The sequence below is a fragment of the Poecilia reticulata genome, chromosome 6, assembly GCF_904066995.2.
Source record: "Poecilia reticulata chromosome 6, P_reticulata-male-v2, whole genome shotgun sequence".
In the NCBI taxonomy this organism is placed as follows: Eukaryota; Metazoa; Chordata; class Actinopteri; order Cyprinodontiformes; family Poeciliidae; genus Poecilia; species Poecilia reticulata.
In genome coordinates this window covers 15,432,097-15,448,861 of record NC_088835.1, presented here as the reverse complement: position 1 = coordinate 15,448,861, position 16,765 = coordinate 15,432,097, and the positions used below count along the sequence as shown (strand labels likewise).

General features: G+C 37.3%; 1 protein-coding gene across 2 annotated transcripts; it reads right to left on the bottom strand.

Moving 5' to 3' along the window:
- Nucleotides 1-659: 659 nt before the first annotated feature.
- Nucleotides 660-13,842, bottom strand: cry1b (cryptochrome circadian regulator 1b). Of its 2 annotated transcripts, none has more exons than XM_008411627.3 (12): nt 13,827-13,842; nt 12,851-13,109; nt 9,941-10,049; nt 9,662-9,804; nt 9,354-9,538; nt 8,844-8,932; nt 7,631-7,771; nt 7,196-7,507; nt 5,746-5,897; nt 5,255-5,457; nt 3,148-3,276; nt 660-1,495 (listed from the first exon to the last, which is right to left on the bottom strand). In XM_008411627.3, exons 2-12 carry the CDS (start codon nt 13,006-13,008, stop codon nt 1,410-1,412), a joined length of 1,707 nt encoding a protein of 568 aa, XP_008409849.1. In that variant the 5' UTR covers nt 13,009-13,109; nt 13,827-13,842; the 3' UTR covers nt 660-1,409. The 2 variants fall into 2 exon arrangements, with proteins under 2 accessions (XP_008409849.1, XP_008409850.1); XM_008411628.3 differs by lacking the exon at nt 13,827-13,842 and adding an exon at nt 13,578-13,653.
- Nucleotides 13,843-16,765: the final 2,923 nt, after the last annotated feature.

Genomic DNA, 16,765 nt, shown 5'->3' with positions numbered 1-16,765 from the left:
TCTTGTTAGGATTTCTACACGTCGGTACCATGAATGCCAATTAAGGTATTTTCTTCTCAAACATTTAGAGGCATGTCAGTTGGTTTGTAGGCATTGTGTTCAATACAGAATGGACCAAAGATTGGGCATTATTTATAAGATCGGTACAGTATTTTTAGGTCCCTATTCTCCAGTGATGTTCTTCAAGAGCCAGAGTCCTGCAACTTTTAGATATGTTAATTCTCGTGATATTTTCTTGAAAAAGGAAAACTTATAAAAACAAAAAGTGAAAAACTTTTCTACATGAAAAAATGTCTACATTTTCATGCAATTAATTCTCGGATTATAAAATGAATTAACGAAACTGAAATCAGGGTTTTGGAATGTTAAATGATTTATTTAAAATTATTATTTACTGTATACTTTTTGGGTATGCTTCCAGTAGAATTGCATACTCTTCAATGGAGCTCCAATCTGACCAGTCGCTGCAGGAAATGCAGACGTGTTTGAATGACTTCAGCTGCATTTAATTTTGCTAAAAGGCCTGACTTGCTGTTTTATGGAGTCATTTCAATTCTAAAATGCCACCAACAACCATTGAATTTAAATGTCAGATTACTGCATTTCCTTTGGTGAACAGAAAAATGGAAGCTTTATCCCACAAAATCCAAATGCAAAACTTTATAATTTTTTGTCTTTTATTGTCATGTCAAAACATTCAGAAAATTGCCGTTATTTATACAAAACACATTTACGATCACTGAGGTGACAAAATAATATATATTTAAATTATAATCTTTACATTTCTGTACCTTTGTTCACAGAAAGACTTTTTTGAGACCACAGCCAAATATACAAAAACATAAAAACAGTTCCAAATATTTACAAAATGTTTAATATTGACTGGCTTCTACTAAGACTCTTAGCTTGGAAAACAAATCTCAACTTTTGTGGAATGAAAACTCCAAATTGTTAATTGTTGTGCTGAAACAACAGGCATTTTATTTGTGTACATGAATTTAAGAAAATGCTTTACTCTTCCATCAAAATGCTAAATGATGCGAGGAAATATTATTGTTTAGCAGGTTCATCATGCTCGCAGTTACACACTGCAGTGGAAGACAACAGGCTGCTTCATGTCATTTTTGCATGGTTCGGTCTGATATATTACAGTTTTATGACTTTGTACCTGAGAGTTAAACCAGCTCCCATCCTGCGACTAACACATGGTAACAGGCAATATCTGAAATGCAAGCAACTCATAATTCACTTAATGTCTACAACTTCCTGCATAAAAGAAATACTGAATGGTACCAGCAGATTAACGGTCTCATCTCCATCGTCATTAGGCGGGAGTTAGTTGTTGCTACCGGAGGACATGGAACAGAAACCATGTGAGGGATTATTAATATCCATTATTAATATCCAAGCTATTTGCTGTGCTTCCAGGACTTGAAGCTGCATTCAGGCTCCGGCTCTTCATGACGGCGTTTCTGCGAGGACTGTCTCCTTCCAACTATCAAATATGACACAGGAGAGACATCGACAAGATTTCAGACACATTAGCAAGCAGCTTTCATTGATGAGTAGGCCTGTCACGATAACAAATTTTACTGAGCGATTGATTGTCTAAAAAGTTATTGTGATAAACGATAATATTGTTTCAAGACCTTTTGACACTGATTTAATGGAAATGACTAATAATGCATGCTATTTCCTGCCATAGATAGATACACTTTATTTTCAAAAAAACACATAACACTGGAACTAATAAACTAAATAAACAAAACAACCAAAAACAAAAATAAAATGGATTCTCAGTCTCCATTAACAAAAAACGTACTTGAATAAAAACTAAACAACATAAAGCCAAAGTGGAAATAAATACTGCATTCAACCAAAAGAGTGCAGATTATAAAGTCTGTATACTATATTGGCCTTCAGTAATCATTAGATTTAAATAGAGAAGATGGGCACATCTGACTACCTGATGCAGTAGTTCATACTACACGATTTTTTGCCCCTTTTTTCCACTTACAACAATCTTAGATCGTTGGCCGATCTAAGGTTGTCGCTGGTGATTTCGTAACCGATCATCCCGTAGTGTATGGTGGGTTACGGTAGATCGTCGTGGCCGCTCCGATCTAAATCAGGGGTTTTCCCCGACTGGGAGCTTAAAGCTGAATGCGGCAGGTAGCCAATCAGAAAGCGCGGATCCTCCTCTGTGCTTTTTGAAGGGAAATTATGGGCGGGAATCCCAAACAACTGACACAGCGCAACCCGAAGTCCAGTGAACATTGGAGATGATATGTGGAAACAACATTAATATTTATTCAACGTTTCGTGCAAAGAATATAGAAATGACAAAGGGAGGAGTTGGAGCCAAATTGCTACCGCAGTTAATAAACCCGATAAGTTTTCAGCTGCTCTTTGTTAACGTGACATAAATAGGTTATAATGATTTTCATTCAGTCAGGACTTTATTCTGACTCTAGCCACATGTATCGCATGTAGACTCTATAGCATTGATTAATGCCTGGTTTTAAAATTAGTTAACTGGACTTGTAGCCATTATTTTGTGCCCATGTGGCTGGACATCACACGGTACGACGAACCCGATCGAACCGTTATACCTGGGATTTCTGTCGGCTAAGGTGTCTCTCAGGTTTTGAAAATGGGCCGACAACTCGTGTGCGCTGGACATTACACTAAGGAAATGAGGAAGGGAGGATCAGTGGAGAGCACCGGAGCTGAGCCTTTTTTCATTCAGTGTCATCAACAGAAAGAAAAAAGGCAGGAAGAGACGATAAAGCCGATAATTAAAATGAGCTCGATAGGTTTAATTTATCGTGCGATTAATTGATTTATCGTTTATCGCGACAGGCCTATTGATGAGTGACAAAAAATGCTGTTACAGCCTATTATAGTGCTGAGGACATATTACATGTTCTCCTCAGAGTATTAGTGATGCTCCATAATAATTCACTGTATTCCTCTTCTACTTGTAAACAACTTAGAGCAGCTCTGCAGGCCACATTTCAGATGCTGGGTATCACGCTCAAGTCTCATGAGAAGAAATTTTAGTCTTGAATAACATGATTCTTCTGTAAAAATCTTAGTGTACTGAGAATAATGCGCAACTTAATTGTATTCTTAAAGTTGCCGTACCTGTTTGAGATGTTCCCTCCTGCAACAGGGGACTTTCAAAGGACCCTGCAGCAGAGTAAGCGTCGACTCTTCCAATGTTGCTACCATTTACGCCATTGTTGGGATTTGCTGGAACAGTTGCAAGTAGCCCTGAAACATAAGCAGAATTTCATGCTTATTCATTGTGTACCTCTAAATTAAAATTGGTATCCTCCTACATGGGATTAAATTGTTCGATCATGCTGCCATCTGATGTGCACAGAGATCTGGATACAAGACTTCAGCATTAAGTATAAAAACAGTGGTAAAGTGAACAACGTGTGTTCATGTGTTTCATGCTTTACTACCAGCAGTAAAACAAATTTCCCTTCAGAATAATGATAGTCTGCCTTGCAAAAGTATTCATGGCCCTTGGACTATTTGACATTTGTCACAGTACAACCAGAAAATCAAATGTACTTAATCACAGTTGTATGAGTGAGAGTAACACAACATCGAGTACAACTAAAGTGTAAGACAAAAGGATACATAATTTTCAATTAAGGTTTGTCACAAGCCACAGTGGTGACACAGCAAACGCGTTTATGAAGCCGCTTCACTCATATGAGACCAAATAGCAACCATTCGAAACGCTACTGATGGAGAAAAACTAAAGTTGCATTTCTTAACGGTTTTGAACAGAATGTCCTGCAACCATTTTATTTACAGAGATTGTTACTTTGCATTTACACTGTGGGTTCTAAAAACCAAGCCATTTACAGAGACGATGTTCCCTGACACTGACCCGCTCTGCCTTCTGCAGGGGTGTGTGGGCTATCTGGGAAAACAGATTTCTGCCCACGGCAACATCAAGAGTCCAAACACACTGAAATCAAATATAAATGGCATTAATGTCTAAATGGTCTCACATTGGTTACAATTAAATGCTAAGTGGTGGCAACTTAGCTTTCCTGATAAAGTGAGTTAAGTGGGTGAGTAGTAAAGTGACAAAAAGTAAATAGAGGTTATATTTTGAAAGGGGGTGTACTTATAAATTTACTTGAGCCGTTTTCGCACTGCAAGGAATGGAACGGAACGGGTTCAAAGTAGGGCCGACCGTGTTTGCATTAGAACTTCCGACCTGGTTCCACCCAGCTCCTTGGAACCACAAGAGCTGTGCTTCCAATTGGGCCGGCCAAATGGGGCTGCTTAGAATCAGCAGCTGATTGGTTTAGAGTCAGCCGTTGGTGGTTTTGCAGTCAACCGTTGATCGGTTTTAGCTGGCTCTCACTAAACTGTTCTTACTGTATTTTGTAAAGAGTGCTCTTTTTAATATTTTTATTATAATTTTTTTAAATTTGTGATTAATTCCTCTCAATATTCTGCTGTTACCTGGTCGCATGATGAGGTCATTTTTTTCCTCCGCTTACTCTCTGATGAACGAGTACAGAATGAACTAGATCGGTCAACGAGGAAAGTTTTCCGCCGCATCTCTGAGGAAATGACTTCGGCCGCTACATCGAAATCATTGTTTAGTTTCAAAAATAATGACGTCAGATACAGCTTCGATGCCGCCCTCAGTTATATGCAAACACAACAGTGCTGAAGTACGGGTGGAACCGGACCGTTCCGTTCTGTTCCTTGCAGTGCGAAAACGGTTTTCTTTTCCTCCACATAAATATTTTGTTTGTTTTATCTGTATGAAAACTTACAACTTTCGTAAGAGAGGAGAACACAGCAGCAGATTTTACTGTGAGAAATGTTAATGCATTGAGAAGAAGAATACAGCTACACCTTAAAAGTAGTAGAACAGATGAAGTTCTCAATGGGTGGGAACATGTTTGGACCTGTTTTACTGCTCTAGAGTTGGGGTCAAAGGAAAGAAACAAGATCTACTAGGTTATGTGACGATGTGACTTGGTGTCTAAGACAGACTAACTGCTTGTGTCAGAGCAGGACAACTCTTCAGGGTCGATGTAGGAATAAATTGAAGATCTGTCTCATTCTTTTTTCTAAAGATAAGTGGTTCTTACAGCTGCCTTCAACTTTGTTAAAACTAACAAAATTGAAGGCGCCTGCCATTCATTACACCTAATATTAATCTACAGTGTGCTTGAAGATTTAACAATCATCCAGCTCTAGTCTTTACCCAGTCCTTTGTAGCAGGAGAGCTGCTGGTAAATCTGCTTCATCCTCTCGATGTTGACGCGGCTGGCCTCGGCGTGGTTCACCATGGGTCTGGGGTAGTTGGTTCCTATGACACACTTAGCTGCCTTTTGCACATCCTCCGGGGCATTCCAAGGATCATAGATGTATTTTGCAGGAAAACCCCTCAACACAGGCAAGTAACGACTGAAAAAAAGGAAGATGCGCAAAATAAAACACAGGGACAAAGCACCCTTTGTTTTCACTTTATTAAGGATCACCTTTTCATACCCACAGTGAAGACACAAGATGAGCTTGCTATTTTTACAAATTTCTGAAACCATCTGACATGCCTTCCCCCCCATGTGAGGGTTTAGAAAAGCACAAGTTAACCATGAGATTTTGGTTTCCCATTTTAATCTCTGTGGGAAGCATAAAACAAACATCCTAATCTTAAAACAAATTTTTTATATTCACGTGAAAGCAGTGACTTACCGTATGTAGTCGCCACTGGGGTCAGTGCGTCGACCAAATCCCACGGGACAGTAGCAGTGGAAAAACTGCTGGAAAAATGAACTGCAGGAAAGCCACATCCAGCTGCCGGCGTTTACACTCCAGTCTGCATCGAGTAACAACTCCTCAAAGACCTGCGAACAAACAACAACACTGTATTACTTCCATTTACTCCAGTGTTTTAGATGACTCAACTGGGAAGTTAATTGTGACACATACTGTCACTAGTTTACATTCACTTAATCTCATGATTTTGGATTTTGATGTTTTTTCAGGATGAAAAAACAGCAACAACTTCACTGAAATCTAAAATCAGGAATTATATCCAGATATGTGAATTTATGGAGGACTTTTCTTCACATCTACACATGTTCATGATTTTACACGATGCTGAAATTCGTATACAAACACAAATATTTTATTAACCATGAACAAGCTGTGGCTGAATGAATGACAAATTACTGGCACAGAACTGGTGCAGTTTATTCAAATCGGTCGGTTTCCTTGACAGACTTTGCTTTTAAAAATATTTCCCAACTGTTCAGTACAGCTGAAGTCAGGACCGTTCCAGAAACGTATCTATTTCAAGACCACCTTCGACGTGTGTTTGGGATCACAGCCCTGTCAAAACGCCCAACTGTGTTCATCTTTCACCCGAGCCATATAAACGGATTGCAGCAGACAGCAAGAAACTACTGCAACATCAGTGCCACTGTCTACGGGAGAAAAAGTTCCATGTTCCCATGGACTGAGAGACCACGCACTTACTTTTACCATGCAAAAGTAAGTGCATGGTACAAAAACACATGAAACCTAAACTGAATGTTGCTGCTGCAAACAGAGAGGAAAAATGCCTCTTTGTTTAAACTAAAGAACAATATGTTTATCATGTGAGAGGCTTATTTGTTGTCTGTGATTTTTGTACAAATCAGCTTCATTTGAAAGCTGCTGCTAATGAATGAAGATTAGACACAACATAAAATATTCAAGCAGGGAAAAATGATCCCAAATCTACATCAAAGGACTAAGCAGTATAACATTAAGCTTCTGGAAAGCCTTGAACTTAACAATACAAAACCATTGTGGGTAATGCTCTGATGTTGTGTTGGTGCCAGAAACCAACCAGCTTAAACATATTTCCTCATATTTGAGGAAATATATTTCCTCATTTGAACCAGATCTTTGGGCGGGACTATATGCATGTTTGAGCTTTTATGATAATTTTTAAAATATGTTTGTTAGACTAAATCCACAACAATTTCAAACGTTCTCATCCAATTATTGGTTTTACCTATATGTGCTGTACACTTCACTTTCACCCTTGAAAATGAATGGTTCACAAAACCTCCAAAATATGGTACTTATAGCCACAATGACTCCAAGTTAACTTCAGGTAGGAAGTGGATTTTTTGCTTCTCCTCGTTATTCTTACTTTCATGCCTTCTTCCCAGCTGATCCAGAGGTCTCCCCTTGTGAGGAAACAGGCCACAGCGTGCCGGGCCAAATGATGGATCCAGCCCTCCTGTCTCAGCTGGGTCATTATAGCGTCAATCCATGGATAACCTGTTCGTCCCTCTGCCCACTTGGCCAGGGCTTCCGGGTTTCGGTCCCAGGGTATTTGAAGACAAACGGGGTTTCCCTCCATCTTGTCAAAGCAGGAGTTGTTGGTGGCCGTTGTGTAGAAGAATTCCCTCCATAAGAGCTGGCCATAAAGGGACAGAGGTGGTGTGCTGTTCTTCTTCACCTGATAAATTAAGAAACAAACCTGTTATTTGTTATAATGGTACATTTTCAGTTATTACAGAATATACATTTAGCTAATGTATATTGCAAAGAAATGTTTTTCATCTGTCAGGATCATTTCTACCTTTTTGTAAAGATCTGTGAGTTTGAAGTAGAAGAGCCGACAAGAGAGACATCCAAAGCGCAGATACGGGCTGAGGCCTGTAGGAGCGGCCAACAGGGAGTTGGAGTTCATTCGAGGACGCTCAAAGTTTGCCACCCACGCCTGCAAAAACATGTAGAAAATATTATCGCTTTTAGCAACATTTTAATAGATGACTGCAAAAGGAAGAGAATTGACGAGAATAGATTACTTATAAAATTGTTTTAAGTCATTTTTAAATCAAATAGAGTTTTTAAAGATTATTGTGCAATGCCTTAAGGATGCATTAATCTGTGAAGTTTTTATTTAGCAGCTTTCTGCAACAATAAAAACCCGACAGGAAGGGAAAAAGCACAGATAGCAAAGTTTCCGGCTGTTTTAGGTGAAAATGTTAATTTAAGCGTTTGGAAAGCATCTTTGAAAGCTTAGAGTTTTGTTAATTTAAATGAAGAAACAAACCTTTGAAATAAGAAATGAGATGGTTATTAATTGATGCTAGTCAAAACTGGGGGTTTAATTAGAAATAAAAATGCTCTGAAAGAAGACCTTTCAGTCAGTAAAAGCCGTTATTTGTTACTAATGTAAATTAACTTCTACCGGCATCCATATGCCTTTTGTTATTCATCTGAGAAATTCCTCTTCTCAGTCTACATTTTCTGATATCCTTTACTGTTTTAAAATTGTTCAAAAACTTGAATTTGAGCTTCAAGTTATATGGGGTGAAAAACTAAGTTTCACAATCAGCAATAACTTTTAAAATATTGCTGATTGTGGATTATTTTTTATGCACACCCATCATGCCCAGATAATAATTGACAGTTATAATATGTTAAGTTTTAGAGCAGAGGTCAGTTGTATACTGTAAAAAACACCAAAAAAGGCTGTTAATTTTATGCAAATACACACTATGGTGTATTTGCATAAAATACACCGGTTCTTCATTAAGGTAATGAAGAACCGGAGTATTAACAACAAATCCCCTAACCTTCTGCTGTCCTCTCTGAACAGAATCCATATGTTGAAAGTAGTAGTAAAATTATCTCTTCATATCAACATGTACAGCCAAAAACTAAATTAAAATCATGAATTAATTGACTATTCAAACACTAGTTTGTGAAATAAGCTATTTTTCCGTATAAATTCAATGATTACATGTATGTCATCGGGTCAGTACTTTAAAAAGGTAAATTTTTACCTTCCTCTCCAGATGTCGTTCTAACCTCATGAGGGCTTCCGTTTCTCCGCCTGGCCAGACTGCAGTGTTGAGGCCCTCCGTCTCAAAACCTACCGTAGGAAAATGGTTGTTAGTTCATGGCTTTCAGAAACGAAGTGGATCAATTAGATATGCATACCTAGTTGCAACATTCTGGGTTATTTCAGGTTAACCGACCAATAGCATTCATCTTGAGAATAGAAAAACTAATACTATAATGAAACAAGTATTAACAGTTGTGTTTTAAAGCAAAGAGGGAGGTTTGCTAAAAAGCTTTACAATTTCATTAATAATCAAGAAATGTGCCAAAATTAAAATTCTGCAGCAGGGTTTATATATTAGGCATGAAAAATAAAGTTCTTTTTTCCTCTAAACATAGTTTAGCTTAACGGATGAACTGGGAAATACATTTATCACCATTCCAGGTCGAAACAAATAGGTGGCGGAGCCTATAAACACATTTCACAAGCTTAAAACGAAGAAGCAGCTCACCAAGCTCTTCAAGGGATGGAACGCCAAACTTGTCATCATGATCATGAGTAATTGGAGTGGTGCAGCTTTTTATTACTTCTGATGTGATCGTCTCTGCAGGGAGCTCCACAGCATCCATTCGGTTAATTATAGCCTGGAAGCGCTTATATGTAAGTGGAGGCTGACCACCATTGAGTTCTATAATCCTTTAAGAGACAGAAAGGTGTTTTAAGGAAGCCCTTACATGCAAAAATAGTATGAAAACAACAGTTTTAAATAGGTTGATTGCCACACGAAATTGTCCCAACAAATAATCCAGACTAACTCACTTGTCCAGGTTATAGAGTGTGTGTGAAATCCGGACAGTGACCTCCACGCCGGCCTCACTGGCTAGTTTCTGGATGGCAGCGTCACGTTCCTTTCCAAATGGCTCAGAGTCATATTCATAGGATAACCGCGTAATATTCCATTCCTAGGAAACAAATGATCACATAAAGTCTGAGAAACACAATACTGGAATGTGTTTAAACACAATTAGTTGTTTTATTTAACATCATAAATTTGTTCAAACCGGCGTGAATGTGCAAACTTGGAAGTAATTTTCATACCCTAAAAAGACGAGGGAAGACATCTGTGGGTTGACCTCTGATCACAAACAAGCGGGAGTTAAGTTTGCGCAGGCTTGCATCCAAATCCTCTAAACAATGCAGCAAAAACCTGAGAAGACAGAAGGACAGACGTTACCAAATGACTTATATTTTGTGCTAACAGATGCACAGAATGCAATCACAAGATCAGTACTGACAAGCATAGTTGATCTGAATGAACTCTTTAGAGGTTGGATATACCGCACAATTCAGCAGACATTTATTTTTATGACTGTCACTTGGATCATGTTAGGGAAAAACATCCCAAGGCCCTGAATTATAGGAGACTTTAACTGCTTCAATGAGAACCTCTAAAATGATGGTTGACAAGTTAGTTTAAAAAGTAAACCACATAAAGACATCAAATGTTTCTGAGCTGCTCAAGACTAATCTGAAGATATTCATTATGATGAAATCCAAAATAAATCTATATTGTTTGTTCCTGCTTTTTTAAAAAAGAAAACGATTGTCAAAATTGAAAGAGTCCTTAATCTTTAAGTACAAAAATGGTGACAGCAGACTCAAATGTTTTTGTATATCTTCATTGTCTATCTGATTCGAAATAGCTCCATAAGATGTAACACATTTTATGGAACATCTTCCCATAATTTCTCCACTTAAAGAGTTATAATTTTTTTACATAAATGGCATAAAACTTGGAACTGAAAGGCTTTATATCAAATACATTTCTCAGAAGCTTTATTTATGCACTCTCATATTAGCCTGTGGCTAAAAATAATGTTAATAATGTTTCATACAACTAACTGTGGCATACCCAGAGAATGATTCAGCACAAAAATTATGGATCAATATTAATGTTCTTAAGCCAAAGAAAAGATGCCAAAACTCCCCACCCCCCATTTTATCCAGTCATATTTCTTAAATTAGAATACTATTGAAAAGTTTATTTATTTGACTGACTGAATTCATTGAACAATATAGATTAACTGCAGACAAATTAACTTGTTACAGTGACTCAAACACAAGCATTAATGAACAGAACATTATGGGGAAATATGTCATATGTGGAATTATGGAAACAAAAATGAAGTGTGCAAGAAGAAAATATGGTAATGTGGAGAGCTGCTTGGTGAATAAAAGCGTGTAATTGTAGGCTAGAGCTATGACAAATGAGGTAGTGAGTGTGTCAGCACACTGACACCGTTTCTGAATCTTTCATGAAAACTGAACAACTAAGAAAAAGAACCAGCCATACGGTGATTAGGCCGGCAACTCACTGCCTGAAGCCTTAACCAAGGCATGAATGGTCTACACCGTTTCTGCCCAGATAACATTAGTCCAAATGAAATCAGAGTTAAAAAAATTATTTGTGCTGAAACAGCACGTGGCCACTAGTAAATGTACCACATAGTACCAGATTAACTGCGGAAAATCTACAATTTCCATGCGGAACATGATGTATCAAAGATATAATTTATTTACTAACCAGTGTAAATACAAATAAAATGAATGACTGAATTGCAAGTAGGTTCACATTCCTTGGAATCTTAAAATTTTTCCACTTGTGTTTATTAATAACATAGATGATGGTGATTTCCTCCAAATCAACTGGAATCAACAATCAGCTTCTTGTACTGATTTTGAGATGCAAGCTGTTCTCTGGTTGATCCCCTCCAAGTAGGCTGACTCACTGCAGGGGATAATACCATTAATAGTGTCATCAGCAAATCTGGTCATCGTGCTTGTACTGTGATTCTGCACAGTTATATCAGTCTACAGATGTATACTCTATCAATAAATGCAAAAGACTCAACCCAGGGAGACTAGCAACTAATGTATGGGTGGTGAAGTATCCATTTTCTGCTTCTAACAAAACTTGACCTACAAATGAAATTCACTTGGATAGAGTGAAAGTAGTGTTTCTCAATATCATGAAAGAGCATGAGATGATGAACTAACTTATGATTATAAACAAAGAATGTGGATTTCTAAAAATGGCAGATAATAAATGTTATTTTGTGCATAGCACTGAGATTTGGAGAAAAGTTTTTAGAATCACATAATAAAAAAAGTAAAACACATTATCTACAGTTCTCAAGTAACTAAAATACAAATGTTTGATTGTGATGAATACTAGGTTAGTAAGTATTTCAGCGTAGCAGCTTAACAACCCGTTGGGATCCTTCTTCTGTGAGAAATGCCGCTGAACAATTTTGTAAATAGTGTAGGATAAGCATCTAAATTTCAAAGTGTTTTTAAATAGTCACGTCAAACAGGAGATCATCACTACCTCATATTAGGAGTATAATAATTAATATTTGATAGTACTATAATGATTCCATAAAATTCAAGTTTTAAATCAGACACTTTAAGTCGTGTTAAACTGTTGCTTTTTCGCATTTCTGAACCCAAGTGACCAAACACTTGTTTTTGGCAGTTTATACAACAACCAACTTTTTGGCTTTCTTAAATATTACATATGTGATGACACTGAGCAGACTAAGAGACAGCAAATGAGAAACAAAGTCATTGTAAACGTTTCCTTATTCTTAGTTATATGCATGGTATTATGGTCTCTATTGAAACTTTGAATAAAATAAAGAATCAGTTGTTTGAACTTAAAGTTAATGATTCAAAAGATATTCATTTTCCATCCGTCCATCTATTTTTTTATACCTGCCTAATCCTTGCAGGGTTGGTCCTTATAGCAGTCATGGGGATTGTTTTCTTTGGATGGAGGACGGATGCCAGAGAAAACCCATACATGCAAACCCCACAGAGAATGTCTTCAGCTGGGTAAAAGTAATTTCGTAGCATCTAATTCATACCCTTTAGTTGAAGTTGATCCACAACTCTCCATGGAGGCGTTCAGATAAATATCTTTATGACCCCTTCTGTCCAATCTCTTACCTCCATCTATTGATGCCAACACTAGAGGAACCAGCGAACCATGGGTCCAGGATGTAGATGCATCGCAGGGTGTCTGTACCCCGGATAGAGTCCCTCAGAGCCGGGTTGTCGTGCAGCCGTAGTCCCTTCCTAAACCAATGGATGGTGTTGACTCCCATGCTGTCTGAATTCTTCAGCACAGCGTTGAAAATAAAGAGGGTGGTCCTTCCAATGGCAAAACAAAAACAAACCAAAGAGGGTGTCCGTTCACGTTTTTCCTCTGTCAGTAGACAAAAATGAAAGACAGAGTTTTCAACCTGCTCCGCAGTTTTTAGTAGGTTTGTCCAGTTTAACCTTGCTCCATGACTTTATCCACCGAGTTGGGTTTGCTGAGCAGCTCTGGCTGCATGTGTAGACGGCAGATAAACCCCGAAACACAGTGAAAACACACAAATCTAATCAAGCTCAGTTGTTATAATCAAACGGAAACATTTACCAAAAAATAAGTTTAAAATTAAACTATTTTAAGCTAGTAGCGACAATTAAAGAAAAAGCGAGTGTAGAAATACGACACCTTCAGATGTTTCAAACGCACGTTGCTAACACGCGACAAAAAACTTCAAAACGTCCAAATGTTTACGGCTTATTGCTAGCTCTATAATTAATGTAGGCAAATTTGACAAATATTTTAAAATACGAACACAACAAAAGCTGTAGATATATACTACGCGTATGAACAACTACCTACAAGATGTCTCTTCTGTGTCAACATCTCCACCCACACGCTCAAGGAGGAAGAAACTACGCGCCCTGATTGGTCAGAACTGGAAGTTATGTAAGACTTTCTCCGTCACGTTTCCGTAATGTGCTTTACAACCGTCCATTACATGGAGTTTTTTGTTAAACTGCATTTGTTAAACATCAGACTTAATGTCTAAATACAACATAGTTTGTGTAGAAGCGTCTTTTTGTAGTGTAAAACATTGAAATAACTTACAGAAACGTACTTTGCACGCAGCAAATCAGAGGCCTAAGCTGCAGTTATGTAGCAACGCAGAAGTACCCGGATGGTCACATGCCACACGGCGAGGCTCATTTTAGTTGGTGCGTTTGATTTAGCATAGCGGTCGCAGGGTGAAACAGGAACAGTACGGCCACGGCCATCCCCGCCCATCCATAGGAGAGATAATCTCAAACCAATGTGAGCCACTTTAAATTACATAAAACTGTCAGCTGTGTCATGGATTCTACTGAAGGCGTGTAACACGGGGGCATTTGTTGTTATTACAGAAAGAAATGTTCTAGTAAGTAATTTCAAAGAATTCTGAAACGTAATTATTTGAACACCAGAACAGAGGACCTGTATGAACCAAACACCATTCCACAAGAAAAACCTCATGCCAAATGCAAAGCTTAAAGTTGAAAGTGTGATGCTTTGCTTCGGGGATAATTTGCTGCAGGAAAATGTTAGATAAGTAGATTATTTGCATCTAGCCAAAGTGTCTTCAACCTCAATTATTCAGGGGGTGGAATGTCATGATGTTTCACTCAGAATAGACATTTTTGTTGATACAATTTGTTTATTGCGTAAAACAACACTGCTCTTCAGTGTTTCAAATCCAGTTTCTACTGCAGATGTAATTCTGGAGATAAATATGAGATTTAAGTAAAACAAGAATAGGAGACATGGTTTCGAAAATACTTTCGGTTACTTTCAGAGCTGAAACAAACAAACAAAAGATTAAATTTGAGAATATATGTGGAAAAGAAATCCATGTTTAAACAGGTTTATGCAAAAATCACTGGAGCCTGACTTATTGGCACCACTATTAGTGTGGCGTATAGTGGTGCACTATAAGCCACACTTTTACTATAAGCCACAATTATATCTAAAATTTTTATATAATTTTAGATATATTTTCAACATGTCTAAAACAGAGCTTTAGTTTTTGGTTTAATTCTCAGAGTTTCTCAGAACTCTGATCAACTTATTCTTCAGGCTTTCTTTTCCTGAAGAATAACTGTTTCAACACAGAGAAGACCATTCTTTTTTTGCCATTGACCAACAGGTTGGATGAGAACCCTACAATTTGTCTTTGAGTGTAAGGGAACTAAAACAAATCTCCAGTTAGACATGACCCAGTGAGCAGGTCTGCCAGTCAGCCCTCTCTCATGGCAGAGCAAAAAGGGGACAGTTGACACTTTGACAGCTGGTATTCAGTCCATTGCTGAAGTGGATAAGACTGTTTTCTTATGTAAGTATGACCTAATTGCCTAAAATTCGGCCAATTGTCAAAATTAAGAAAATTGGGGAGGATTTAGGGGGCACCCATGTTACAAGAAAACACGTTTTATGCCTTTAGACATCTTGTTCCCTTACTATTTCTGGTCAAGAGGATTGCTTCAGGTTCTCTTTGGGTAGATTTTATTTCTTTCACTGGTAAATACAATCAAAATTAACCGCACAAACTTAACTCTTACTTGCAGCTTTACAAACTGACACTAGATGGCAATCTGACCAAGAACATAATGTCAGATGCTTTGAAACAACAACAGTTTGGCTCTTCATTTGCTTTTATATTTAAAATTCTATTTTTCTTGTAAATTTTAATAGTACATATATACTTGTGTGATTGAAAGAATAATAAGATTGTCTCTGAATGCTTTGCTTGTTAGTGCTTTTTTTCTAAAACAAACACATCTAAGCTAACTGACTACACAGCTGATTATGGTCAAATTTAGAATTTCTAGATTTTTTTTATGGAGTGTCAAGGTATGGCAGCTAACTTCAATGATAACATTTAAGCAAATGTGTCACTTAGCAAAGGTTCATTAGTAAAGATTTAAATTAAAGATAACTACCTCCTATAGCATAAAGATAGCACTCTATTAATAATAAACTCTGGTACAAACTAGCCGGCAGAAGAGCAGACCAAACAATGGCAGCACAATGGTTTTAAACCAGGTCACTGGTTTGTGCCAAAACTGCTTAGTGGTGAGTTTTAATTAGATGAACAATTTTTCTACCAAAGAGGCTTCGTTCTTTCACCTTATGCTGACCCACCAGAAGTATTTCAGTGTTCTGATTGAGTTTGAAAGATCAACTTTTGGATTTATGGTCAGAGTTTTACAAAATGTTAATTTCATAAGGTTTTTCAAGTGGAAAACCTTCTATTTAATTTAGGTCAAATGGAGCACTTCATAATGTTATCTATCAGCGCCTCGGCTTTTTGTCTGTTAAGCACTGAAAAATGTTAAAGCTGACGACTTTTTTGTAATGAAACAAATCCACAATTTTCACATTTTTGATATTATTATGTGTGATAATTTCTAATGAGCTACAAAAAGGTAATTTCATCTTACCATATGTAGGTCAGCACAAACAGCATGAAAGTCAGGATTTCACTGTTAGTTGGACACAAATATTCAAGGCTGATGAAACTATAATGAAGTGTGTTTGCATCCACTTGTTTAAAAGCAGATAGACTTCTTCTCTTTTTACACAAACATGTTTGATGTTGCACACATTAGTGATTGTATGTGTTTTTTTTTTAATTAGCCATTTAGCAGAGGGTTATGCTGATTTTAACAGCTATGAATTAGACATATACACTACTTGAAAAAATATGCATAGCTTTTGCAGTTTATGTTACAGCCACAAACGTCAATGCATTTTATGCTGATTTTATGGCACAGATCAATACAAACCAGTGTCCAGGAAAGATGGTCAATTTTATTTTCCCAAATTTCTTACAAATGAAGGTTTGAAAAGTAAGCTGCATATTTGCATTCACTTAATATTTTTACTTTGACTGGGCCATTCTGACATTTGAATGTCCGTTGGCTATATTCTTTTAGAGCTCTGCTTATTTATAGCTATAGAATTTTCCTATATTTTTTTTTATTTGTCAGAATGTAATTTGTTTGGAGGGGGAA

Excerpts from the sequence above, each read along its gene's own strand:
- cry1b (XM_008411627.3), bottom strand. The coding sequence starts at position 13,008 with ATGGGAGTCAACACCATCCATTGGTTTAGGAAGGGACTACGGCTGCAC. Across the intron at positions 10,050-12,850 it reads GTTGGCATCAATAGATGGAG|GTTTTTGCTGCATTGTTTAG; the intron begins GTAAGAGATTGG and ends CTGTCTTCTCAG. Across the intron at positions 7,508-7,630 it reads TCACAGATCTTTACAAAAAG|GTGAAGAAGAACAGCACACC; the intron begins GTAGAAATGATC and ends TTAATTTATCAG.